This window comes from Pelodiscus sinensis, chromosome 2, assembly GCF_052426305.1.
Source record: "Pelodiscus sinensis isolate ZL-2025 chromosome 2, ASM5242630v1, whole genome shotgun sequence".
NCBI lineage: Eukaryota > Metazoa > Chordata > Testudines > Trionychidae > Pelodiscus > Pelodiscus sinensis.
In genome coordinates this window covers 134,611,335-134,639,221 of record NC_143053.1, presented here as the reverse complement: position 1 = coordinate 134,639,221, position 27,887 = coordinate 134,611,335, and the positions used below count along the sequence as shown (strand labels likewise).

General features: G+C 44.6%; 1 protein-coding gene across 2 annotated transcripts in view; it reads left to right on the top strand.

Moving 5' to 3' along the window:
• The window catches only part of TRIO (trio Rho guanine nucleotide exchange factor), a 414,034-nt gene that overhangs the window by 108,067 nt on the left and 278,080 nt on the right, over positions 1-27,887 (top strand). For both annotated transcript variants that reach the window (XM_006117079.5, XM_075921462.2), the window contains exons 2-5: positions 10,293-10,367; positions 18,639-18,753; positions 23,787-23,979; positions 25,689-26,201. In XM_006117079.5, coding sequence (XP_006117141.2) covers positions 10,293-10,367; positions 18,639-18,753; positions 23,787-23,979; positions 25,689-26,201 — 896 coding nt within the window. The remainder of the gene's footprint in view (positions 1-10,292; positions 10,368-18,638; positions 18,754-23,786; positions 23,980-25,688; positions 26,202-27,887) is intronic.

Genomic DNA, 27,887 nt, shown 5'->3' with positions numbered 1-27,887 from the left:
GAAGGAAGTTGTTGAGCGCGCCCCCCCCCCCCCAAAAAAAAAGACACTACCCCTTTAAAAAAAAACCCCTCAGGTTGGCCACATCAGGCTCCTGCTGGCAGGCTCCATTTTGCTTCGAAATAACAATGTGAGCGTCTACACTGCCATTCCTGTTATTTTGAAATAATGGACAGCTTATTCAGAAATCTGTAAACCTCATTCTATGAAAAATAGCGCCTATTTCAACATAGCTATTTTGAAATAAGGCTTGTGCAGATGCTCCACTGCAGCTATTTCTAAATAGCCCCTTACCAGGGCCATTCTCAGTTATTCCTCCCCAGCACCTCCTGGGGCTTTAAATCAAGATAGCACATCTACATTAGGGAAGCCTGCCTCAGACTAATTTTGAGGCTTCCCTGCAATGTAAATATACTATTTTTAAATAAGCTATTTTGGAATAAATATTCCGGAATAAACTTAAAAAACAACAAATAGTCTGTTAGCACTTTATAGACTAATAAAACATGTAGATGGTATCATGAGCTTTCATGGGCACAGCCCACTTCTTCAGATGACCAGAGTGTTGGATATCCAGAACGAAAATAAATTCTGAAACAGCTTATTTCAAAATAAGCATGCAGTGTAGATGTACCTCAAATGGCCAGTGTTGTCTTGTGTCACACCTGAAACATTCATGTCTTTTTTTCACATCCATGTAAATCTGAAATGCCACAACCTGTTTTGTTGGGGAAAAAAGGAGACCACTGCATGAACACTGGGAAATAGAGCTCTCACCCGGGGAATTAAGCTTTCTTTCCAAAGTTATGAACTTGTAGGTTTATTAATACATTTAATTTCTTTCTTCCTTTAGTAATAAGGAACTCATTTGTGTTTGATGGATAATCCGGGTATAGGTCATGGAAACAAATTGAATCATATTTTATAGCCTCATTTGAATATTATCTAGGTGATTTAACTGATCCATGTTTAGCAAGAGACCTACCTCTTCATAAGGAATAATTCTGTTTTGGAATGGTGCAATAGTATATAGCCAAAGATTTGTTTTAAAAGTATATACTAGAAAGCATAGTTCAAGTCCAGAGTGCTTGCATTTATTCTTATTCTTATTGTGGGATACAGGTGAGTTGAAAGGAAAACGGCAGAGTGTAACTTTTTTCTTTTTACCTGTTGACCAATAATGGTTTGAAACTGAAACTTGTCTACGGACAAAACTGGTAGGTAGGTAGGGGGAGGGGGAGGGGGAGATCGTGTTAAGTGAAAACGTGTTATGTGGGGTCAATTTTTCCATTGAAAAAAATGGAAAAGGTGGAGGTTGCGTTTCAAGCGGTGGTGTCTGTTGGGACCGGGACATAAGGTTGAGGAAGAAAGGGGACTTGGTTACAGCAGGGAGGGGAGGTGTTTGGCTCTGGGGAAGGGAAGGGAAGGAGAGGGGAGGGGAATTAGGTTGGGAGTATGCCCCTGCGACGGGTCTGCCAGGACCCGCACTGCGTCTGGCGAAGGGGGTTTGGTGGGGAACGGTGCAGCGAGTGGCAGACCCTCCGCCGCTTTGCAGAGAGTTGGGGGAAGCGCCGCACAGCCGTCGGTGACAGGCCAGCTGGGGAAATCGTGTTATTCTGGGGACGGTCGTGTAATTCAAAAAACATTTCCTAAAAAAAAAAATTGTGCTATCGTGAAAACGTGTTAAGCCGTCACATGTTAAATGAGGAATTACTGTACTGTCTTCCATGCACAGTGGTCTTTCACACAGTGAGTGATGGTTTACAGTAATAAGCAGGGCTCAACAAACTATACAATCTACTTGCCCATGGCGAGTAGATTTCAGCCGTGCGCCCCATTGATTTGCAGCACGTGCATGCGCGGTACGGGGCTGGCGAGTGGTTTTCGCTGCCGTTTGTCAAGCCCCGGTAATAAGGACGCATCACACTTTCTTCTTATATATTACATACATGTCAATTGTGTTTATATACAGCACATACCAAATAACTCTGTGGTTCTCTCCTGACTGTTCCCTCAGTAAGTAATTCCGTTTTGATTTATGGTTTACCTGTTTGTGGGCTGCTGCTCCTATCAGAGTAACATTGCCATCTTTACTTCTCTGATTATGGATTTGGGTGTGTGGGGGAGCACTCCAGTTATTCTTAGCAGTGTTTCTGCAAGCCCCACCCCCCAACCCAGCTTTTCTTTCTGGTTGTACATTCACGTGAGTGCAACTAAACATGATGTGCATTATTGGATATTTTTGTGCAATGCCTTCAGATTATGCAAAATGAGCTTTATTCTACTTGAGAGGAACAAATTTTAGATACTAGGCAGGCATTGTATACTGGAGAGGAAACTTTTATAGTTTCATCCTCTTTTCTCTCTCCCCGCCCATACTTAATACTATTAAAAACAACTAAAATTTGTTTGCTAACATGGCTTAGTTGATTCTGTTAATTTGGTATACAAAGTTACACGTGTGTATGTGGTTAGTCATTCATTGTCATCATCGGAAGCAACACATCAGGGGAGGAGAGAATATGAAGTCACAAGACCCACCACAATTGCAGCTTGTTCAAGCATACTCACATGGACTGAGCATGTTCAATAACATCTGCTGAAGCTGCTTCCCTCTCTGATGCTCACTGTCTGTGTAGCATGATCATGGGATTAACATAGTTACCCTGTTCTCTATATCTAAAAGAGATAATAGATTTAGAGCAGATTAATCTCTTTAGATTTGTCGTAAGAGATTTGTGGGCTACCATAGACCAGTATGTTGTCTTGCTACTCCAGAAAGGTGGCTGATAGGCAGCAATTCACAGGCTTCAAGAAACCATGTAATGTATAGCATAAAACTTCAGTATCCAAAGACTATACTATATTCCCAAGCAGTGGGTCCCTTTTTCTATCGATTTCCAAAGATGATAATTGTGATTCTTAATTGTTTTGAAAGTGTCTTCCCTGAAAGTTTGGTGCCAGCAAGCTTCCAGATTTGCAATGGAGATGTGTAGGGAAACAATGAGTGACAATTTAGCTTTCTGCTGGTGAGCTATTATTTTTACCACATCATCAGTATTTTGATACTAGACTGACGGGGGGGACCTCAGCAGTTCAAGCAAAAGTTGTTTTCTCCCTCTATTGAAATTAAAATATTAGAACTTCTTTTTTACCTAATTCTATAAAATGTAAAGTTTGTGTCACTTCTGGTAAAGCAAGAGGAAGAGGGCCTTTCTGAATTCCACTATCTTTAGACCCTTATAGCTAAGTTCTCTGACTATTTGACTTAAATAAAATGTAACAAAAAACAGGAACCTTACTAGCTAACAGTAACTAACAATAAAAAAGAAATGGAAAATAGTTGTTAAAACTAAATAGCAAACAAGCTTCACAATTACTTGAAACTGAAACCCACATTAAATCTTAGTATTTTTGTTAGTATAAAAATAAGAGATGATAAATGAAGCAGCTATTTGTTACTCTCTTTCTTAATGTAATTTTACTGCTTGTCATTAAAATCACATTTTTTAATTGCTTTATTAGCTTTTAGTGGTGAAAAATGGATGTACAAATTAAGGATGTTAAATTGCATTTAATCAACTAATCGACTAGTCGATGGAATTTGCTTTGACTAGTCTGTTAGTCGATAAATGGGAGAATCTGCAAAGCCACAGTGGGTTAGCTCCAGGCTCTGGGAGTTAACCTCGCTGTGGCTCTGCCTTTTAAAAAAAATAGAGGCATGGTACCTGGGACTGGGTGCGAGCCAGGAATCAGTTGATTCCCAGCTTGCGTCCGGTCTCTTACTGCATCTGGTCCCTCACTGTGCCTTTTAAGCCAGTTCTCCCAGCACCAGTTTATGCTTATCGGATAGTTGACTAGTCGCTTACATCCCTAGTATAAATAACGTGCAGTTTGTTTAATAGAGACTTTATGCAGGTAAACATTGTTTTGAATGGATGTTGCTATATGAGAAATCCAATCAAAGTTTCAGAATTCTAATAATTTTCCCCTATTCACTCTTGAATTAAAAATCCATTTTTCAAGTGAAGCTCTCTATGTAGATATGCACATACAGAATTGCTTCTACATCTCAAACCTTTGTTTGCTTGAACATTGTGCCACCTTGTGCTTCTCGAAATGCTCTGAATACTGCAGGCACTGCAGTGAAAAAGCAGCAGCAACTGCAGACTGGCCTGGTTTGAAAGGATGACATCACCTCCATTAATGTGTGATAAAGACTGCTGGCTCAGAGATTGCTGAGCTGTGTAGAGATTGGTGCAGATATTTTTGGCACTGCTCTTGAGTACATTTGATGACTTTCTTCAATAAGTCTTGCTAAACCTACAAATCATAAGTGCTTTGTAGTACAATTAACCTTAAAAAAGGTAATGTGCTGCTTTATTTATTGACATGATCACTCCCACATGGAGTTAGAGCGTGTTCTTGTCCCTCCCTTTCAGCACTCTCCCACCCAGATACAATCCCCTATGTCTTTTGCCTTCAGTAATGTCAGCATTGTAAAACAGACACAGACATAGGCCCTTAAAGGGGCAGGAACATGAAACTCATACACCCTGAGCCTTTAAAGATGTGCTCAGCTGCAGCAGGTAAGTCTTGGAGCCCCAGTTTTGAAAGGTGCTTAATCAAGTGCATAACCTAACTAGCCTCATTGAAGTCAATGCTGTGATGCACATTGTTTGGTGCCTGGTAGAATTGGTGCTTAAGGCAGACTCTAACATACAGAACTAGCCCTATACAATAAGATTATTTTTCATTAATTTCTGTCAGGTAAAAGAACGTTTTTCAGCTTAACCTTAATAAAATAAGCATCTTAATTGCTCGGCATGGCAGGAGAGGGAGCGTATACAAAACACACATCACACATAGGGTTAATAAGTCAGTGTTACCAAATGGGATGTAAAATCCCATTTAATTGGCTAACTGGTTAAACATATTGTTTGACCAGTTCAACAATTAAAGAGGGAGGCAAGCAGGGGGACTGCTCCAGCCTGGCTGAGACACCCCACCTCCTCTTTTTCTTCTCCCTCCCCCGCAGGCATGGGCTGCTACTCCAGCCTAGCCAGAGCAGTCCCTGCCTGCTGGGTGCCTTGACTTCCTGAGAACAGATACTTCACCACCTCCTCCCACTGCCACAGCTGCTCCAGCCCCACTGGTTAACCTTAATTGGTAAGCCTCGCCCATTAATAGTGAGGCTTACCAGTGAAATGGTTAAACCTTCACATCCCTATTACCAAACCCCCCTGCTTCTTGAAAAAGAGGCTGCAAAATACTATCTCTCTTCTAGAGCTGATGGGTAATGATGCTGTTGCAGAGTAAACACATTTACAGACTTGCTGGAAGACTTGTTTTAATCTAAAGCTTCTAGCCTTACTCTGGTTCCCAGTAGAGTTACAGCTGCTACAGGGTGAGCGAGCACATATCAACAAAAAGTTGCTGTGTGGAACTTACTATAGCCCAAAATGTGATTGACTCCCTTGAGCAGCTGCAACCTGCTGCATCTGCGGTGCTCTAACAACGAACTAAAACTTCAAACCCTGTTAGTTTGGTGGATATGGAACAGCTGTGTAATCTAAGAATTCTGACCTGTAATTTATCAATATCATATGTGATCTGCTTAGTAAGAATTGCTCTATGGCAGCGATGGACAACCTAGGCAAGTGAGTGGCCCACATGATGGCCATCCTCGTCAGTAGACTGCAAGCCTGTTGTAATCAAGATGGCCTCCCAGAATAGGATAGTATCAGAGGGGTAGCCATGTTAGTCTGAATCTGAAAAAGCGGTGAGGAGTCCTGTGGCATGTGCATCTGACGAGGTGGGTCTTTGCCCACGAAAGCTTATGCTCCAACACTTCAGTTAGTCTGTAAGGTGCCACAGGACTCCTCGCTGCTTTTTCAGAATAGGATAATTGTTCTCACAGTGCTTGTGCACCTAGAATTTTCAGGGTGTGCAGACTGAGCCATAGCAGTGCTTTGATTGGATACAGAGGGAGTCCATGGCTTTTACAACATTGACTGTATGTAATCAGCACACATCTCGCTTCATGTATGTGTCACTTCAGAAATACCACTAGGGAAAAAATGACATGGACAGAAACTAGCATAATCCAGCAACCCTGTCTGTGCGTGGGCAACGATCAACAAAATGCCACACACCAAACTCTGATAGGCTGCATGCAGCCCTTGAACCTCAAGTTGCTCACCACAGTTCTATGACTATTTTGGCTTATTTGACTGTACTTTGAATGTTCTGACTAACCTTTAATGCAGGGCTGTTGTAAGAACAAGGAGGAGAGAAACACAACAGCTCTAAATAAATCTCCTGATGAATTTGGGAGCAGTTACAAAATACTGACTAAATAATTAGTGGTAAAGGTGCCATTTCCAGGCTCCTGCTCTTTTGCAAAGCTGGGAGCCTAGAGATCAAAATGATTCTTAACAGTTAAGACTTGGAGGCATGTGGGAGCATTGTCAAAGAGTTCTTCCTGGGGCAACAGACCAGTATAATCACAGACAGGTCAGGCAGGAGTGTCTGAAGGAGAAGCCTTCTCAAGCTTCCAGGAGGTGATGGTAGGCCTTAAGAAAGACAGACCTCTGCATAATTTGTGTTTTAAACTCTGTCTCTGAAATTAGTTGGTACTAATTAAAAATACACTGCATTAAGAAGCTTGCATGGTCACTGAATGCTACTGGTCACAGCTCTGGAGGAGAAGAAATTCACATACTGAACCTAAGGCAGTTCTGAAGAAAAGGACCTGGGGATTACAGTGGATGAGAAGCTGGATATGAGTCCACAGTGTGCCCTTGTAGCCAAGAAGGCGAATGGCATATTAGGTTGCATTGCCAGTAGAACCAGAGATGTGATTATTCCCATTTATTCGGCTCTGGTGAGGCCATATCTGGAGTATTGTGTCCAGTTCTGGGCCCTCCACTATAGAAAGGTTGTGGATGTATTGGAGAGGATCCAGCGGAGGGCGAACAAAATGATTAGGGGGCTGGATCATGTGACCTATAAGGAGAGACTGAGGGATTTGGGTTTGTTTAGTCTGCAGAAGAGTGAGGGGGGATTTGATAACAGCCTTAAACTTCCTGAAGGGAGGTTCCAAAGAGGATGGAGAGAGGCTGTTCACAGTAGTGGCGGATGGCAGAACAAGGAGCAATAGTCTCAAGTTACAGCAGGAGAGGTCTAGGTTACATATTAGGAAAAACTATTTCACTAGGAGGGTGGTGAAGCACTGGAATGGGTTACCTAGGGAGGTGGTGGATCTCCTTCCCTAGAGGTTTTTAAGTCTTGGCTTAACAAAGCCCTGGCTGGGTTGATTTTGTTGGGGTTGGTCCTGCTTTGGGCAGGGGGCTGGACTTGATGACCTCCTCTCTTCCAGCTCTATGATTCTAAGGCAGTCCTCCTTAGATAGTCACAGGGACTAAAGATTGACTCAGTCTGGATTCCATTCAGAGATGCTGGCTTGAGATCTGGTGGCAGGGTGTGCTCAAAGAGGAGGCAAAGGGCCAGAGGTCCAGTCACAGTTAGCAGTGAACAACTAACTAGCAGATATTTGCTGGAGAAGTGGCACCATAAAAACCACTGTCTCTAACTTGGAGGAAACTGTCACTGGGAGCAAGGATGGGCTTCAGTGGCAATATAAGTTGCACTACATGGAGTTCTGTAATATCCAGTGGCGTATGGGTCTAAATCTTGCCATTAAAATGATGAATGTGACTTAAAAATAGATTAGATTGGTTTTGAAGGGAATCTTTTGTAAAGAGACAATTGAAATACTGTCTGTTTTGTTGGCTTAACAGATTCCACAAATGAGAAACTCATTTGATCTTGTCTGCAGGTATTTCCCAATGGGATTGCCTGTAAGGAAGCATTAATGTTGCACCTTGAAGAAATGTTTCCTAGCAAGAGAGAGTACTTTAAACACTTGAAGTGCCACATATTCTCCGTGAAGTGAATTTTTTTCTTCTAAACATTCATGAACTTGGAGTATGTCTGTGCTGCAGCTAGGAGCATCTTCTCAGCTCAGGCAGACAATTCAAAATAGCTCTGCTCCAGCTAGTGCACTAAAAGCAGCATTGTAGCCAAGGGCAGCACAAGTGACTTGGACTTGGTGTCTGTGTATAAATTCACCTGTATCCCCTGCGTGCACACTTGGACAGTTACCCTGAGCTGCCATTTATGCTACCTCTGCTTACATTATTTTTAGTGCACTAGGTTGAGCAGAGCTAGCATGTGTTTATATACATCAGTTGCAGAGTAGACATAGCAGGCATAAAGTGTTCTTTGGGTGCATTTGCATTCCAGACATCTGCTTATAAGATGTTCAAGGCTCCTGGACTGTTTATTAGAACCCTAGGTAACCCATGTGCTATTTTTAGGATATGTACAAAGTTTTTGAAATGACGGTCCAGCTTTTATTTCTTGCTTGTTAAATAGACCTTATTCTAAAATTCACACTAGTAGAAGCCAGGACCTAGAAAGGAATCGCCATGCAAATAGGTTTGTTTTTGCAACTGGGACATGTTTTGAAAGTGGTGTTTCAAGTGGTCTGTGGGTGACTGAAATTCATTGGTTGCTACCTTGCATTAGTTGCATATAAGACCTTTGTTTGCTGGAAAGGGAAATGAAAGGAAATCAGAGCACCCGTTCAAGTGAGAGCTACTAAATTAAGTTGACCTACTTTTTAAAATCTATTTTCAGAGAGTGTAACTTCAGTGTTTTACTTTCCATTAAGAGTTGCCTACTGACCTGGCTATTCTAGTACATGTATACATATTTCTAAAGTAAAATTTTATAGGATAAAAATTAGGAATGTAAAATCTTGTTTCTGGCTAACTGGCGTTTAACCAGTTAATCGATTAAATGGAAGGGTGGGAAAGGGGTTCTGATGCAATTCCCGCCCTCCACCCACTGCTGGGCTGCAGCACCTCCCTCCCCCGGAATGCTGGAGCAGCCCCTAGGCCCACCGTGGACACAGGCTGCTCCACCACCAGGCAGGGAGTTGCTCTAGTCCCCACCGGTCAACTGGTTAAACATTCACATCCCTAATAAAAATGGAGTTTACAAAAGGCTCTAGCTGACTGAGAACTCATTATTAATTAGATGACCCCATTAAAGATGTAGGCTTCCAGATGCATTAAATAAGATAAACATTTCCTTGTGTATTAAATGTGATTTGAAAGCCTGCTTAGAATCATGGAACGCTAGCACTGGAAGGGACCTCGAGAGGTCAAGTCCAGTCTCCTGCCCTTGTGGCAGGGACAAGAACCGTCTGGATCATTGGGGTTGCCAGGTATCCAGTACTGACCCGGATAGCCCGGTATTTTCACCTCCTGACCAGTTAAAAAAAAAAAAAAAAAAAAATCAGAAAATACCAGACACCTAAAATGTCCGGTATTTTCTGGTCCCCCGCCCCGCCAGGAGGTGAAAATACCGGACACCTGGCAACCCTACAACACACTCAGCAACCGGGCCCAGCCCTCCCCTGCCGGGTCCCCCTGACACCCTCCCCCCCAGCCCTGCGCTTACCTGGTTCCTCAGGGGCTTGTCTTGTGGCTGGAACAGAAAAACAAAATGGCCACCAGCAAAAAGCCTCTTCTTAAAGGGGCCATGATTATTTTTATTTTTTAATTTAATTTAGTTTAATTTAATTTATTTATTTGTTGCTTAACTGCTGTCAGGGTCCCTTTTTTTCCCCTCAACAACTTTGGTCTCCCCCTTTTTTTTCCCCTCACCAATATTTCTCCCAGTGTTTTTATTTTGAGGGGAGGAGTGTTGATATTTTTGGTTAAACTGTCTGGCAGACATATGGATCATCCCTGACAGATGTCTGTTCAACCTGTTTTTAAATATCTTCAGTGGTGGATATTCCACAACTTCCCTAGGCAGTTTATTCCAGTGCTTAATCACCCTGACAGGAAGTTGTTTCTAGTATCCAACCTAAGCCTCCCTTGTTGAAATTTAAGCCCACTGTTTTTTGTCCTATCAACAGGGGTTAAGGAGAATAATTTTTCTCCCTCCTCCTTGTGACACCCTTTTAAGTATTTAAAAGTTTTTATTATGTCCCCTCTCAGTCTTCTCTTTTCTAAAATAAACCCAATTCTTTCAGTCTTTGCTCATAGGTCATGTTTTCTAGACCTTTAATCATTTTTGTTGCTCTTCTGTGGACCCTCTCCAATTTCTCCACATCATTACTGAAATGTGGTGTCCAGAACTGGACACAGTACTTCAATTGAAGCCTTACACTGCATTATCAGCCACTGACAAATTTCCTTGTTTCTTATGTCTTCTAGGTTTTCGCAAAAATGATGAAATGAAGGCTATGGATGTATTACCAATTTTAAAGGAAAAAGTTGCCTATCTTTCAGGTAAAGTCTTACTAACATGGATTGTATTTTTGCTGGAGGAGTTTGACAGCCACAGACAAAAAACACTTTTTACCACTTAGGAAGGGGATCATTGTATAAATGCCCAATCAAGCCACTAGTTCATCTAGTTATGAACCACAAAAGTTAGCCAAAAGTGTTAATATTCAACAAAGCCTTTCAATGAATGTCGGGGAATTTCAGGGTAAGTGGAAGCTATATGGGCTTTCATTTCTAAGTAACTGCTATGACCAAGAAATAATGAAATAATTAGGTCCCTGATAATAACCTTTAGTGACTGTTCACAAGTTAATGGCATAGTCAGGCACAGAACATACTAGATCTGACATGAGTTCCCACAAACCATCTCTGTTCAATACTGCAGATAAAAATGTTAGTATACTGCAGGCATCTCAAATTGAGGCCCACGATGAAATGACTCAGAGCTTTTCCAGTGAGTCAGTGGACTTGTGTAATTGGGATTAGAATATGTCCAGACCTCAAATCCTCTTTTACCATTAGTCTACTATCCCATTATACATAGTTTAGCAGCATAGTTTTGAATCCAACTTTTTAATCAGATGATTTAAATATTAACTATGTACTCTTGCTGGTACTTTTTACAGTCATGTAAAAGTGATGTAACAATATGATCTTGAATGTATTTATTCTCAAAAACATCCCCATGAGATAACAAGGAAGTACTATTATGTCCGTCTGTCTCAGTTCTTATCTGTAAAATTAAGTGACTTGCCCAAGAACACATTGGAAGTCTGTAGCAGAGCAGGAAATGGTTCCTTGTTCTCCTGAGTCTTTGGATGGAACCCTAAACACTAGACAGTCTTTTTAAAATCTTACTTTCACATCTGAAACAAAATCTTTTAACTTAGGCTGTTCATCAGGGGCATCCCTGAAGACCACTGTTTATTGTTAATGTGTTGTATTGATAATATTTTGTGCAAATGGGCATTTCCTGAAAAATCTTAAACTAGCCATCTGGAGACTGTAGGCAAGGCTTGCATACTTTACCTTGCAAGAAGTGATGCATGTTAGCTGATTCTGGCTGGAAAAAGGAAAAAAGCAATGAAAGAAAATACACCTCTCTCTCTCTCCACGTAGAGAAATTTGGTGCATATGAATTAATATTTAATTTTAGTTTTATATTACTAAAATAAAAAGTTCAAGTCTTACTTTAGATAGAACAATAAGTACATTCTTATGAGTGTTGCTTATTATCGGCAATTTTTACTTAGGGGTGCTGGATTTCACTTGGGGTTGAGCGAGACTGTGATGTTGCTGGCAACTGTGGGACTCCATTTTGAGTTGCATCTACATTTTGAAACCTCATTTGAATCAGTCTGCCTGAAGGTCCAGACCCTACTGAGGAGGACATAGAGGCTGTATCGGGGTGATTGTTAGTTTATTTATCATTGTGAGCCATGTAGGCAGCGCTCTGTGCATCATATGGGCTGCATCCAGACAGTTTGTATATACTACCTGAATAGCCCTGGGACTATCATGTGGGCAACAGCTGTGTACTAAGTAGGGCGTAGGTTGAGACCCATTGCTATGTAGCCTGCTCTAGCTCTTTGGAGCTCAGTTTAGTTAGAAGTTTTCTCCAAGGTGAAGCACATTCCAGCTTGGGAATTCAGTCTAGCCTGTGCTAGCATAGTTCTGAAGCTCTCTCCACTTGAAGTCTGATTTAACGCAAAGTCTTGGCTCTAGTGTGGCAGTTGCGTTAAGCTTACGTATGCTTTACTGCTAAAGCAGCTTACTTCAGTCCTGAGAGCTGCTAAATGCTAGCTAAGGGTTGCAGCTATAAACCTTTGTACCCTTTGAGGGGATTTACAAAAGGGTGTTTTTTATGCAGCTGCTGACCGAGGCTTTGTCTATATTTAAGAGTTTAAAGTGCAGCTGCAGCAGCGCTTTAAACAGAAAGTGTGGCCACGGCATGAGCGCTGGAAGAGAGGTCCCCTAGTGTTCTATATAAACCTCCTCCACAAGCTGAGTAGCTAATGGCATTGGGAGTATGGCTCTCAGCACTGTAGCCTGGTTTCACACTGGTTCTGCACAGTGCTGTAACTTGCTGCGCTCCAGGGGGAGGAGGTTTTGCACCTCTGAACCAGGAAGTTAGTGCTGAAATATGCCAGTGTAGACTTAGCCTGAGTTACATGAGTTCGTTAACATGATTCCCATAGATCTTAAACATACAGAAATGTAAGTAATATTTAAGTTAAGGGACTCCTGATTTTTAGCTCCTCTCTCTTTCACTGCACATGTTACACAAGTAGCAGTGCAATGGTGTTCTTGTAGCAGTGTACTGCACTTGCAAGGTGCCCCAGTAAGCTGTCCTTTGTACTACAGGTTGAATATCTCTAGACCAGTGGTTCTCCAACTTTTTGGCCCATGGATCACCTGGCTCAACGCAAACGTTTCCGTGGACCACCAGTTGCCAATGGAAACTCGCCATTAATTACGTTTGAGCCATTTTGCTAGTGCTGCAGCCTGGGAGAACGGCTTAATTTAACCAGTAAGAAAGGAAATATTAATTTAAATTAAGCAGACTAAGCGCTTTAACTTTGTTAGTTTATCAAACTTCATTTTAAATAAAGTAACATATTAATTTATGTCCAACACAAAAGGTTTCCAGGTTTTCTTTATTCATGGCAGGGGTGGGGAAACTTTTTTGAGTCGGGCCACTGACCCACAGAAAAATCAGCTGGGGGACCATACTAGTGAGATCCAAAAAAACTCCCCTCCCAAACCCGCCCACCCCTCACTGATGTGGTTCCCAACTGAGACACTTCACTCCTCTGGCACTTCAGCCCCACTGGGGAAGGGGGAAGCGGAGGGACAGGGTGGACTGAGGTTCAGGGCTTTCAATAGGCCAGATTTACTCTTCTGGGGTTCTAGGGTTAGTGGATTTTGTGGATACTCCCTAAGCTCTGGGGTTGGGACAAAAATCGGGGATTCTGTGTGCGGGAAAAGGCTTCCAGTGAGAGGAATGGGGGTGCAGGATTCGGGTGGGAGGTGGAGTGTAGGAGGGGGTGAAGGTGGGAGGTCTGTATGGGAGGTGAAGTGCAGGAGCAGGCTGAGAGTAAGGTGTCTAACCAGGAGAAGGAGGCAAGAGCAAGGCAATGTCAAGTGTGTGGCCAGAGGGGAGGGGTGCAGGAGCAGGCTGGGGATAGGTAGCTAGCCAGGTGGGACAGTGCAGGAGCAGGCTAGGAGGTGTGGGGTCTCAGTGGGGGTGGGATACATGAGGGGGCTAAGGATTCAGGGGTCTGTGCATGAGGGAGTGGGAATTAAGGATATTGAATTTAGGTTAATTGGCTAATCGACTAGTTGATGCAATTTGCATTGAGTATTCGATTAGTCAATAAGGGTGCCTCTGCCTTTTGAAATGTAGCAACAGCCCCAGGGCGAAAACAAAGGCGAAAGCACTGCAGAGAGCACTCAAGCAGTCCCCCGCTGGCACCGTGCTCCCCATGGCATATCAAAGCGGCAGAGCCGCATGGAGCCCGGGGTCAGCGGAGGAGTCCCCAGGTGACTTTGTGTGGTGTTGCTGCTTTGAAATGCCGCATGCAGCCTGAAGCCAGAGTCCCCAGCTGGCACGGGGCTGCATGTGGCATTTCAAAGCAGCAGCGCAGTGTAGAGCCTGGGGTTAGCTGGGGACTGAACCTGGTCTCCATGCAGCACTTCCAATTTGAAATGCCGCAGGGAGCCTGATCCCGGGCTCCCAATGGCAATTCAAAGCGGCAGCACTGCATGCAGTCCAAGGTCACTCCTGGGCTCCAGGTGATGCTGCTGCTTTGAAATTCTGTGTGCAGCCCAAACCAGCTGGGGACTCCCCAGCTGGCCCTGGGCTGCGCACGGCATTTCAAAATGGCAACACCACGTGGAGCTCAGGGTCTGGCCCTGGGTTGCATACGGCGCTGCTGCTTTGAAGCACCTCATCCTCTACTTCCTCCCCCTTTGCCTCTTTCTGAAAGAGACAGCAAGGGGGCAGGAAGCGACTAGTCGACTAGTGCATCAACTGTTTGAAAAGCATTTGCTTATCAGATAATCAACTAGTCATTCACATCCCTAGTGGGAATGCACTTACTTGTCTTCACATCCTACGCCACTCCTGGGCATGGTCTCCTGCTGCTCCTATTGGTCGGATTCTGTCCAACGGAAGCAGCAGGGAAAGCCTCCAGGCTGCTGGGGGGAGGAGGGAGCACTTCTTCCCCATGAACCAGATCATGTAGCAAGGCTCAGGGCTTTCTTCCTTCACCATAGCGGAAAATCATCGCTGGTGCTCCAACCTCATGTCAGGGAAGGGAGAGCACTGAGTCTGGAACACCAGCACCACCAGCTCTCCATTGTGGGTGTGGAGGGCTTTGCTCAAACCACGGACCATGCAGAAGGCAGCCGCAGATTACTAATGGCCTATGGACCGCATTTTGAGAACCACTGCTCTCGTGCAGCACCCTTGGGAGTGGACTGGTGCTGAATCAGAGAATATGCCGAACCACAGGAGGTCACTGTTGTCTAGCAGCATTCCCTACGTTACCACTGCTGACTGGGCTCTTAGAAAACATTTAGGGGTAAATTAGAGCTAAATAACAGCACAGAACACTGAGAGTCAGGACTGGTAGCTGTAAACAAACTTTATGGGACCATGGGAAACTTGGCCACACCCATAAGTGGACCTTCCTCTAACTCAGATCGTAACAGATTATGGATGTCCTCTAGTACAGAGAGTTTCTGACTAGAGGTTCAACTGTTAGTATATTAAAAATATTTCCATGGGCAAAGCAAGCTACACCAGTATAAGCAACAGTTTTGCTTTAACTGTGTCTACACTAGGAACTATTTCTACTATATAACCTTTTAAAATGAAAACTAGATCGCAGAGGAGTATTGTGGGAAGTTGAGAAATTATTGCAGGAGATATTCAAATTAAGTTGTCTAAAATTAAAATGTTATTGTCAAAGACAGAAGCCTAATGGACGAAACTTAATTTTGAGGGTACATTTTAATATAAATATCTTGGTACTAAGCTGAGCAGAGTAAAATGTGTACACAGATTGACAAATTTCAAGTAGTATATTGGTCAAAGGTTTTTGTACATTGTGACAAATGATCAATGTAGGTATGGTGGGACTTGAGCTTTCTTTGGTGGGGACTAGGACGGGCTAGGCAAGGGCCCCTCTAGTAGCACAGGTAAGGAAGGGAAGCAGAGAAGAGTTATGACCTCTCAAACCCTGCAGGTTTCTTACCCTCTTCTCCCTTGGGTAGTGTTATCTTGGTTCTTGATGATGGGAGAGGGTATCTCTCTTCCTCCAATTCTCTAGTCTCTCAAATCTCAGCAACACACCTCCAAACTCTAGTTCTCCTTCCTTCCTCACTTCATCCTGTCTGGCTGAAGCAGGAAGGTGAGAGGTGGTGTTCCTGACAGTACCTTAATTGTCGGCAGGTGCTTCAGTTGCTCTATAGGGAACCGTATCTTAATTAGCTTGCTGTATCACATCAGGTTCCTGACAATGCCTTAATTGGCTACAGGTGCTTCAATTAGTCTGTAGTAGCATTCCCTAGTCTACAAGGAACCATGCCTTAATTAGCCTAGGGTTTATATACTTCCCCTTTAGTGCGCTCACACTGCTTCCTGGCCCTACTGTATCACAACACCTTCAGACTCAAATATTGCAAACCTTTAGCTTTGGTTCAGAGATCTCAAGTGGGGGTTTCCATAATCAGTGAGAGTAGCAGTAGAGGGTCTGTCGTATAACATGTTTAATTAAACAACAATTAAGCAACACCTTAATGTCTCCCAATAATACTTGAGTAATTCAACAGAGCTGACTGAATGTGGTGCTGTTTTTTCTTTGTAGAACACGAGGGGGTTGTGCCCCCTGCTCGCTATGCTCATCCGCCCCCTCCTCTGTGGCCTAGGATTATTGAGTAGTCGAGTCAATTACTCGCATTTCCCACTCCCCACCTTTTGCTGCCTCTGTATCTGATAGAGGCGGCAGTGCGATGGGAGGACGGGGTAGGTGGCACCGCGGAGACGATGCTTCTAAGTGGGCTTCTGCCAGCACAGGCTCCTGCTTCCCTCCTTCGCCATCTCTGATACAGGGGAGGGGAAATGTGAGTTGTCGCCTAGGCTTATTGGGTAGTCGACTACTAGCTTGCATTCCTAGTGCAGAGCGGGGTCTGCCACCAAGAAGTGTCATTTTGGTTGTAGTCGATGAGGTAGGTGGCGCTGTGCTGTAGGTGAGGCTGCGCAGTGTTTCTCAGGTGGCAGGGCTTGGTGACCCCAGTCACATGGGTCTGCACACAGTACTCTTCAGCTGGCAAGCTGAACGTGTTGGTGGCCTCCACAGTCACGGTGAAAGCGGTGTTCAGGAGCTTGGGCATGCAACACAGCAGCCACCTGCTCACATTGTCCATGCACGCATCCGTGGCAGCGGCGCAGTGCCCGACCAGCTCCGCAGCAGCAAGGGCAATATGCTGCAACCCATCCACGGCCAGCACTAGCGATGCCCATGCAAGACATGATGGCTGTCTCCTGAGCAGCTTGCGCCTAGAGTAGCTATTGGCACTGGATCTAGCGACGGTTAGCATGGGCAAGCGAGTGCACAGTGAGAGGCAGCTGAGGATAGCAAACGCTCAGGCGGCTCCTGCTGCTGTGCATCTGTTTAGTCAGAGTGGGAGTGGGCCCTGGCCTGGCTGGAGGAGAAGCAGGAGGCCCAAGGGAGTGGGGGCGGGGTGTGCAGTGCATGCTGGGAGCTGGCTGGGACGGGGTACTTGTGATCTCAGGAGTGTGTGGGTGTTTCTGAGATGACCCCTGCTTCAGCCAGACAGGATGAAGTGAGGAAGGAGGGAGAACTGGAGTTTGAAGGGGTGTTGCTGGATCAGAATCTCCCTCCCTGTGTCGCACCCTGTGGGGTTTGCCCTCCACATGCTGCAGCCATGTGAAACACAAGGTGTTCCATGGGGACTCCGGGCTGGCTGCTGGATAGGACTCCCTACCCCAACCAGGAGTCTGCAACCAACTGCCCTCCCCCAAGCCTGGTTAGGAAGGCCCTCTCTGACTCCAGGCTCCCCCTCTGGCAGAGCCTGTTGACACTGATGATGTCATTCTGTCGTCCAGCAGGATTTTTTTTTTTTATAGAGAGAGATTAACCAAAGTTGAGTTCATATTTAGTGCACAGACATGCACGAAAGAAGCTCTCAGTACAAAACTATGTAGTGTCCATAGGCATTTCTACGTAGGCACATGCTGATGTAATCTAACTACTTTAATTAAAGTCATTTATTTTAATGCTGTATAGGCAATCAGATGGTGATAGTATGCTGAGATCTGTAGTATTGTCTTTGGCTAAGACATCTCCCCTTATGTTAATCTTTGTGGTTGCACAGTCAAATAAGCAAGTGTCACTGAACTTGCTGTCACTCATGGAATTGTAAATAACCTAAAACAGCGCAGCAGGGAAACATGCTTTGTTTCTGTCAGGCCTGTTAAAGAAACAGTAGGAGTTAGACCTTGGGCCTATTTTAGGTTTTTTGTCTACATTGACACTTTCATTGCTAAAATCTTTGTCACTCAGGGTTGTGCTAACACTTTCCTCCTCTCTCCCCCGCCTGCCCTCCTGGGCCCAATGACAAAAGCTCTAGCAGTGAAAAACATTATTTTGGACAGCACTTTGTTGGCAGGAAGTGTACTGCCAGTGTGAGAGCTACCATCCCTCATAGGAGGTAGTTTTATTTGGTCGTTGGAAAAGCTCTCTCCTGGCAATAAAGAGCAGCCACACGCCGCATCTTAAAACAGTGTGACTACAGTGGCCTAAGTGTGTCTTCTGGGAAATTTCAAATTGGCTTCTGACTTTTTTAGTCACCTAACTTAAATTTTCTGAGAAACACATGTAAGTGCTGACGAGTTCCCCCACATTTGTATGCATGGTCCATTGACATTCATATTCCATAAATTGCCAGGGGATCAGCCATATCATTGGCTTGCAGAGGTGAAAATAGAGTTGTATGGTGTTGGTCTTCCTGATCCCAGCAAGGCGTTACTTAGTTAAAACAGTCTTTGGACCCACACTTAGGATGGTTTTATTTTTAGTAAATTTTAAATCCACTTTTAGAAGTGGATGTGCGCACCTTTTAGAAAAGAACCAAGGACTTATTCTAACTATGGTCTGATTGTGAACTCTCCAAGGTAGGGACTCTTCTTGGTTTGTTGTGTTACATAGCACGCTTTTGGCACTTACTGCAAATCTTGTTTTTCAGGTGGCAGAGATAAACGTGGAGGCCCCATTCTGACCTTTCCAGCTCGCAGCAATCATGACAGAATACGACAAGAGGACCTTAGGAGACTAATCTCATATCTAGCTTGTATCCCTAGGTAAGAGTTGATCACTTGTCAAGTATGAAAGCTTAGCACTGAAACTGTTGGTTAGCACTGCAGCATGTTCTTTGGTCATGAAATGAAATTGGTTAAAGAGGTATGCAAGTTCATACCAAATTCATGCCCCTTACTATCTTAACAGCAAATTGAGCCTACCTGAGGAAGGACCGGCTGCTGCTTGTCAGTTGGAACTAGGTAGTGATCTGATGGTCATACAAAGGTGCTTCCCATTCCAATCTCAGTGGAGTGGCTTAGAGGATAGGGCATTTGCCTGAGGAGTGCAGGGATCAAGCCCCCTCTACACTGACTCTGGGAGCGGTGAAACAGCCAGGGCTGGCTGCCCCAGGTATGTAGCTGGGTCCCTCATTTGGAAAGCAAGATACGGTATGCCCTGAAGGTAGGGAGGTACGGTGCTTTCTGGAGTGGATCAGAGGATAGGGCATTCACCTGTGTAGTTCATGGAGGAGGGTTTGAGTCTTGTCCCTCCTCTGCACACCTTGGGAGTGGCCTGATAGCTGCCGCAGGGATGGAGCAGTGGAGTTAAGGTAGGCATACTCCTTCCCTGGCCCTGTAGTGGCTCCATGTGTTGCTCCTCATCTACAGGCACCGACCCCCATAACTTCTACTGGGAACGGTTCTCCATTATTGATCAATAGGTGCTGCAGAAGCGGTGTTTGCAGGCAAGGACAGTATATGGAGACACCCTCCCCCCCGCTCTGACTTTCTCAGGGGCTGTAGGGACATGCCAGCCACTTCTAGGAATAGCAGCTACCATGGGGATAATGACTCCAGCCACAACAGGCTAGGCATTTTAGAACTCACTACTCAAAGAATTAAATGTAAGTGTAAGAGAAATGAAAAGGATGAAATGGACAGACCAGTCACAAACCAAAAATAACCCACTTTGCGAGCAGTAACAGAAGTAACAACCCCCTCTTTGCCCCAGAAGTATGTGTTGGGTCAGGAGATGAGAACGAAGGACACTGTGTGTTTGTGAGAATGATGGACACACACAGTGTATGCGAGGGACAGAGATTTGTATCGCCAAGCTCCCTCCATCCCCTTTTCTCTGTGTGGAGATGGGGTACAGAAGTGGGGGGAGGAGTGACACCCTGACATCAGGGCCCCCCCTGCTCTCCCTCCCACACTCTGCACAGCAAGCAGGATGCTCCCAGGGGGGCAGCTCCAAGGCGGAAGGCAGGAGCAGCATGACAGTGGATGGAGGGGCAACTGAAGGGCCAATGTTCGATAGCTTCCTCGCCAAACCAGTCAGGATCACCTGTCGGAGGCTTCAAGATCTGCTGGTAGATCCCGATCTACTGGCTGGTGACCACTGCAGCCACTGCTTTTTGTGGGCAGGGGGATGCTCCAGCCCTGTGGGGGACCCACCACAGACAGTGGCTGTTCCTTCCCCTGTCCCGCCCACAGTCTGGTGGGGAAGGACTGCTTCTAGCTCAGTTGTGGGGGGGAGGAGGCATGCTCTAGTTGTGCTGGAACAGTGCCCCTGCCCACAGCCCCTTAATCAGTTAATGGGTTAAACAATATGTGTAACTAGTGAATCAGTAAAACTGGATTTGACATCCCTACCCAAAAGTGTGCACTAAAATTGATTTCTTTTGTTTTGGTGCAAATTTGTTTAAACAGGCTTCTATAATGTATGAGTTGATAGGGGGCTAAGCATTTCACCTAAGCATGCTGTTCCTAATGTCACGTGACTCTCTTGGCAGAATGCTTGTTTTGAGTGGCTCTTTCTGTACCACTTGTCCCTTCCCAATACAGTTGTGAAGAAAGCCAGAGATTCTCAACAGGATTTGATAGGGAAGGGGCAAAGTGGAACACTAGTTAGCAGCAGCCACTAAGAAGAAGGATTGTTAATGTGTTTTTTCTGGAGGAAGGTCAGTTTTAGAGTTAAACTTAATGGCAAGATGTTCTTCAGCCCTTGAAGCTGGGAGCAATACCTCACCTATTCAGGAGGATGAGGAGCAAGTGCAAAATAGAGAATCACTGACCTCACCTGTTCCTTCCATGTACTTACAGCAGCAAGTGAAAGGCCACTGGGCTAAGATGTAGCTATTAAAATGAACAGTAATAGTAGTGCTTGATGGTATAAACAGATCTCTGTCTAAGCCTGTTGGGATTGTCTTCGCTCAGCTATTACCCTAGTGGAAGTCCAAGATAAATCTGGTTTTATCCTTTCCTGAGTAGACCACTGCCAGGAAATGACTACTGGTTTAATGCTTGGTTTTCAAAAAATTAATTGGGAGCACAAGATCCGTTGAAAGTCATTGGGACTTGTACTGTGAATTAATTAGATGTTTCTGAAAATCCTGTCATAAATTCACTCTCTGTGAGTACCATGATAGCAATTTTGTGTTGTTTTTTTGCTCAGAGCTAAAAATAAGGGTACATAAATATGTGACTAATTCTTTTCTTTGAGTAAATTGATTTCACATCAGCATTCAGTTAGACCGTTCTTTGGAAAACTTAAGATGAGAGAAAATGTGATGTGAAATTAACAAACCTAAAGGTTATCTGAGGCCTAGAGGCCATGAGCTTTTTGAAAAATAAATAGATGAACAGCTTACATAAAAAGTGTTCTGAATATTTGTCCAATAGTCGTCATTCTGTGAAAATCTGGCAAACACCCATGCTTTTCTTACAAACAGTACGTGTTGATTTAACATACATAGCCTCAAATTAAACTTTGTAAAAGGTAGGGAGGAATTCAATCAATCTGCTGCATGATAATTGATAAACAAAATCTCCAGACTATAGTTAGTTGGTTCACGAACAAAAATATGGCTGAGGGCATATTGCTTCAAATGCTGGTCTTTCGATTGGTCCACATTCACTCATGCCTTCACATTTTTCTGCAGTTTCATTCCAAACTAAAAATAAGAATACGTAATGATTGTACATAGAGATAGGTGAATAATGGATTTTCCTGGTTCGCTGGCAGTTCTAAAATAATAGTAATACAAAAAGTTTGACCCAGACTAAATTCAAAATTTGCAGAATATATCTGAAAAAGTAAGTTTGTGTGTGTAATAACATTTAAAACATGTTTTCATGTCTTGAAATGGATTTTTATTTTGATATTTGTAAAAAGCAAGAATCACAAATAGGCAACTTTTAGCTTAGTGGGTTTGGAAGATCCACCTACCAGCCTATAGAGGCACTCTGGCCAAATGACTATCGTTATTATCAGGGCTAGACAAACCCTGGCGAGAGCCACTTGCCAGCCCCGCACTGCGCATGTGCAAGACCGGCAGTGCACATGCATGAAGCGCTGGTGAATGGGGCTCGTGGCACAACCGGCTGAAATCTACTCACCATGGGTGAGTAGATTCAGCAGTTTGTCGAGCCCTGGTTATTATGACAGTGAGTTTGTCATTTGGCCATTGTGTCACTCAGAATATAGAGTGTGTGGGTGTGGTGAGATGCCTGGCGGGAGTGGCTCAAATGGTTGCAGGAAGGGTGGGGCTTCCAGTAACCTGATTTCCACTAAAACAGTCCCATAGAGTACGTGTTTGGTGCTGGAGGTGGAAGAAACTCTCTAGTGCCTTAACCCTTTATCCCATGACCATTATCTCACTCCTTTGTCATGAATGACAGTACAGTGATTGTACAGGTTGGACCTTTTTGGTCTGGTTACCCTCAGGACCTGAGCTGTCTCAGATGACAGAATTTGACAGACCAGGGAAGGACCCCTGCCACCAGCACCCTAAGCCTCCTGCCCCTCCCCATGTCCAGCTGCTTCAAGCCCGCTGCTGGCTGGGCTGCATAGCTACCCCAGCCCTGCTGCCATGACTGCTGCTCCAGCCCTGGCCCCGCTGCTGGGGCACTGGCACCAGTGCCGGCTGGTATGCAGCCTGGATTGGGCTGCCGACCTGCTGTGGCCATTGCCATAGCTCCACTGCCACAGCCCCAAACAGGCTTCCCCTGTGGGCCTGCCACAGCCAGCCTGTCACAGCTCTGTCCCCAATGCTGGGCCAGCATGCAGCCCCCATTGGATTGCCACAGCACAACCCCACTGCTGGCTCAGCACATATGGACTGCTCTGGCCCCAGCTCGGTTGCAGGGCTGCTCCTCTACCACAGCCCCACTACCACTGCCGGGCTGTTGATGCCTGGGCCCCACTCCCACCAGCTTTGCCTTGCCCGGGGCTTTCAGCTGCTGGCCCTCCTGTCCTTGGGGCTCTTGTTCAGCAATATCTGTGGTCCTGCCAAACCACGTGTTGCCGGATGAGAGAGTCCCAGTTTAGGGAGGTGTAACCTGTAGTAGAAATCAGGTTTTTCCAGTGCCATGTAGTGTTAAGTGTGGGGCCTCTCTCTGCTCAGCTAGTAAAACTGAGCTCACATTTTGCTAATGGGTAGGCAGCCTGGACAGCTTTTTTCATCAGCAGTTTTTAAGATTCTACTTAACTCTTTGGTTAGTCAGTCTGGGTTATTTCACCTTACTTCCACATCACTGCTAATGTTTAACATTGGACGCATCTGTCATGGATACCTATTTAACTGTCTTCATGCATATTTGTTTGACACTTATCCAGATAATTTGCATAACACAGTACCTCCGCTCTCCAGACATGATGATGCATGTCATTGATGTGCACAAGGGGATCAAAAATCAGGTATTAATTAATGCATGTTGCAGCTAAAGTGGACTGTTTCTGTCCATAGGGGTACAGATTAGGATAATACAATGTAGGTTTAAAAAATGCATGATTCTAGAACAGCTTCGAAAAGCAACTTGTGAATATGCTTGTTGGTTTGCGAATTCACAAGAGTGAACATTGATTACGACATAGAGACCCTTGAAATGAAATATTAACCTTGACTAAGAGCAAATTTTGTGCTTTCTTTACCAGGATGGTTAGTATGTCCGATTGTAAGTGTTTAGGCCAAATCCTGTTGTTGTTACACAGGTAAAACACTGAATTCACCAAGAGGAGTGAGGGGAGAAACTTGATTTAGCCTTTAACTGGTAATAGTGCATATTAACATTTTCTTTTCTTCTTTCTTCCCCAGTGAAGAAGTGTGTAAACGAGGATTCACAGTGATTGTAGACATGCGTGGATCTAAATGGGACTCTATTAAGCCTCTGCTAAAGATTTTACAGGAATCCTTTCCCTGTTGTATTCATGTTGCACTGATAATCAAGCCAGACAACTTCTGGCAAAAACAAAGGACTAACTTCGGCAGCTCTAAGTTTGAATTTGAGGTAAAAGCAATATGAAAAAATGTAGGTTTACTGTTTAGTCCATGGGGAGATTTGGTCCAGCTAGCTCAACTTTTTATTAAAAATAGTTGCGCTGGACCTCAGTATTTGGATTGGAGGCCTGCTAAATCAAGCTGCTGGGCTACAAGAAGTGTGGGCTTATTCTTAGTCATGTTAAAGGAATCTATCTCTGAGTTAAACTCATGGAAGAAGGTCTTGGCCACTTCCTAGAAAGGGCAGAGATTTTTCCGCTTACCTAAAGTAGTGGTGATTGTGCTTAATACAAGTATGACATGCAAAGAAAAGCAGCCACCCAGCCTGCAGTCTTGTCCTTCCACTGTGCAATGTGTACTTCAAAACTGTAACCAAAAGACAGGGCCATCCTTTACCATTTGTGGTGCCCAACATAGCCTGAGCACCTGCACTCCCACCTCCTCCTGGTTGGGGGGAGGGGGTGTTGCTCTGAGGCTGTGAGAGGAATAGGAGCTGTGAGGGAAGCAGGAGCATAGCAGCAAGGCTGGAAGGGGAGCAGTGCAGGTAAATCCATTCTGACAGTAGTCCCAGGCAGGACCCTACCCTTCAGGGGGATGCTGAAGTGTAGGGCTCAGGGAAGCCTCCAGGGCAAGAGTCGGGCTAATCCCTCACTCACTGCCATGAAGCAGAGCTACATGGCCCCAGCCCATCCTACTCTTCTGGCTTCCAGAACAGCATTACACTTGAGAGAGGGCAAGGGCTTGGAGGAAGGGGCAGAATGGAGGCAAGGTGAGGGTAGAAAAGGGGTTGTCCCGATTCTGCAATGCCCTAGAGAGAGCCCTGCAGAGCTGTGGAACAGCCGGGAGGCAGAGCAGAGGGCCAGCTTAATTGGGATTGTGGTGCTGGCTGCTGGGTACAGCCTACTGTGGGGGATAGGGCTGCTGGAGCTGGTGCTGCCTGCGGCTACTTAATTTCCCATCCCTAGGTAAATGCAGCATAGGGCACCACTGTGGTGCCTACCCCAGATGCATATGCCTAAGGATGCCCCTGCCAAAAGCAGTGCATTTCTCACTAGGCATGATGAGATAATAAATGTAAACAGGAGACAATTTTAAACGATACTATTTAAAATCATAAGTTAGATATAAAACCCCTTTGTGAACAGGAGACATAGACTTTGTCTGCACGTAACTGTTTAAGCTGCGGCTGTGGCAGTGCTTTAAACTGAAAGTGTGGCCATGACATGAGTGCTGGGAGAGAGGTCTCCCAGTGCTCCATGTAAACCACCTCCACACGAGGATTAGCTGACCATGCTGGGAGTGTGGCTCCCAGCACTGCAGCCCGGGTCACACTGAAGCTTTACAGCACTGTAATTTGGGTGGGTTGGGAGGGTTCACACAGCTGACCCAGAAAGTGATAGCACTGTAACGTGCCAGTGTAGATTTTTCCTGAGTTTCTGTAGGGTTTAACATCTTGCCTCACAGACAGTGGGATTTCCAAAGCTGACCTGAGTGCTCCCCTTGAAATAGAAATATATTGAAAGAAAGAGGCTGTGCTGCCTTGGTGGTTTCTAAGGCCACGTGCTTTGTAAGTAAAGCCTTGTGTGTTGCCTTGGTTATTTTTAACTATTCTATACTATTAAAAATGGAAGTACAGAAAATATTAAATAGAACTGTATTTTCACTGAGTTTTCCAAATGCATTGGATTTGTGATTGTGGTGTTCTCCATTATGTTCTAGACTAACATGGTATCTCTGGAAGGCCTTACCAAAGTAGTTGACCCCTCTCAGCTAACTCCAGAATTTGATGGCTGTTTGGAGTATAACCACGAAGAATGGATTGAAATCAGAGTTGCCTTTGAGGACTACATTAGCAGTGCAACCCACATGCTGTCTAGACTGGAGGAACTGCAGGATATATTGGCTAAAAAGGAATTGCCTCAGGACTTGGAGGGTGCTCGAAATATGATTGAGGAGCATTCACAATTGAAAAAGAAAGTCATTAAGGCCCCTATTGAGGACCTTGACTTGGAAGGACAAAAGCTTCTCCAGCGGATACAGAGCAGTGAAAGTTTCCCCAAGAAGAACTCTGGGTCAGGGAACGCAGACTTGCAGAACCTTTTACCCAAAGTGTCCACCATGTTGGACCGGCTGCACTCAACTCGGCAGCATCTGCATCAGATGTGGCATGTGCGGAAGTTGAAACTGGACCAATGTTTTCAGCTCAGGCTGTTTGAGCAGGATGCTGAAAAGGTAAAATGGCTGTAGTGGGGTAGCGGGCAAACAAACATGCATCATTACCTCCCAGGTACTGTGGTTGATCTTCCCTGGCTTAAAAGAAAAAGTGCCAAGTGAAAGCTGGAAAACAATCTTGTCCAAGAACTACTAGGTACAGTTTTCCATTGAGGCTGGGGAGAGTGTTATATTCAAAGTGGCTTTTAGTATTTCTTCAACTTGGTTTCTAATGTGAATAATTGGTGTTTCAGTAAACTTGATTAACTGACAGAATTTGAATTTTGAGTGACACACAGACACTTCAGTTGCAATAAGTTTATTTTAGAATGGTATTTTTACTGGCTTAAAATGAACATGCATACTGTTAGAGTAATGTCCTGCTGCTGCAGCAGGATGAATGCAGTGATGTATCATCTGAGTTTCTAGTTGCCTGACTGAGTCTAATCTGTCATTCTGACCACTACCAAGAGTGGGGACAAGATGCCTACACTGACATCGTTTAGAGTCCTAGTTAATTACTAGGCAAAATGGATGTGCTGTATAATTTCCTGAGATTAATTTTTAGAGGTTGATAACTCCCTTGAAAATAGTGCACATGCTATTTGTCTAATGAAAGACCACAAAAAGAATACTCACTTCATATTTGTGTGCATTACCAGAATTTATTTGGTAAAGAGTTCCGTGCATTAGAGTAAGCGCAGTTGTGCATCAGAAGATGTGCCATAATTATAACTATTTATTTGATCAAGAAGCTGTCTACAAAAATAGTAGCTTCTTCCTGAGAAGCTGAAATTAGATTTCCAAAACACTTGCAGAGTGGTGGGTTTTGGCCCATTTTCTAAAATGTTCAGATTGTAATTTGTGCAGGAATTGCCTTTTCCTCCGAAATGGTGCACATAGTGATTATTAATCTCTAAACTTTGGAGCATCCAAAGCAGCCCCTGCCTGTGGCCAGCCTGGGCTGCCGCAAACAGGATGCTGGACCTGATGTGAGCTGGGACTGAGCAACCCTGGCTCACACCAGTCCGGGACCGCTGTGCCTCTGCATTTTAAAAGAAATACAAGTCCGGAGGCTCTTACTACATTTAAAATGCAGAGCCGAAATGGTCCAGAGCTGGGACTGAGCAGTCTCAGCTCAAGCCGTCTTCTGGAGCTACCCCCGCTCTGGCTCTGAAGAGCAGCCCTTATCGACTAATTGTGTAGTCAGTACACATTGTATCGACTACACAATTAACCAAATAACAGCTCTTCATTGTCCTTAGTTCTGTCTTTTCAGTCTCTAAGGGAAAAAGGTGTGTTATGGGAAGAGCCCTGTAAATCGGCTGATTTCTGCTTTATATCTGTGGCCATCTCTCCAAGATTTTGTCACAGTTATATTTAGAGAAAATCATGGACTAGTTAGGGACAATAAAAATTTTCAGAAGTCTGTTACCTGTCCCTGACTTTTATTAAAGATAACTATGACAAAATGGAGAATGAGAAGGGTCCAGACTCACTGCTGCTGGGGCTCCAGAGTTCCACCCACCAGCATTCCATTGATGGCTGAGAGTGTGGGGTCTCCTTGGCTTCAGGGCATCAGCCAACAGCTCCATCTCCACCATTCCCGGACTGAAGCAAAAATGTCACAGAGGTCTCTTAAAGTCATGGATTCCATGACAGAAATTTAGCCTTACTCTTATGCTCCTCCATATATTGACTGAAAGG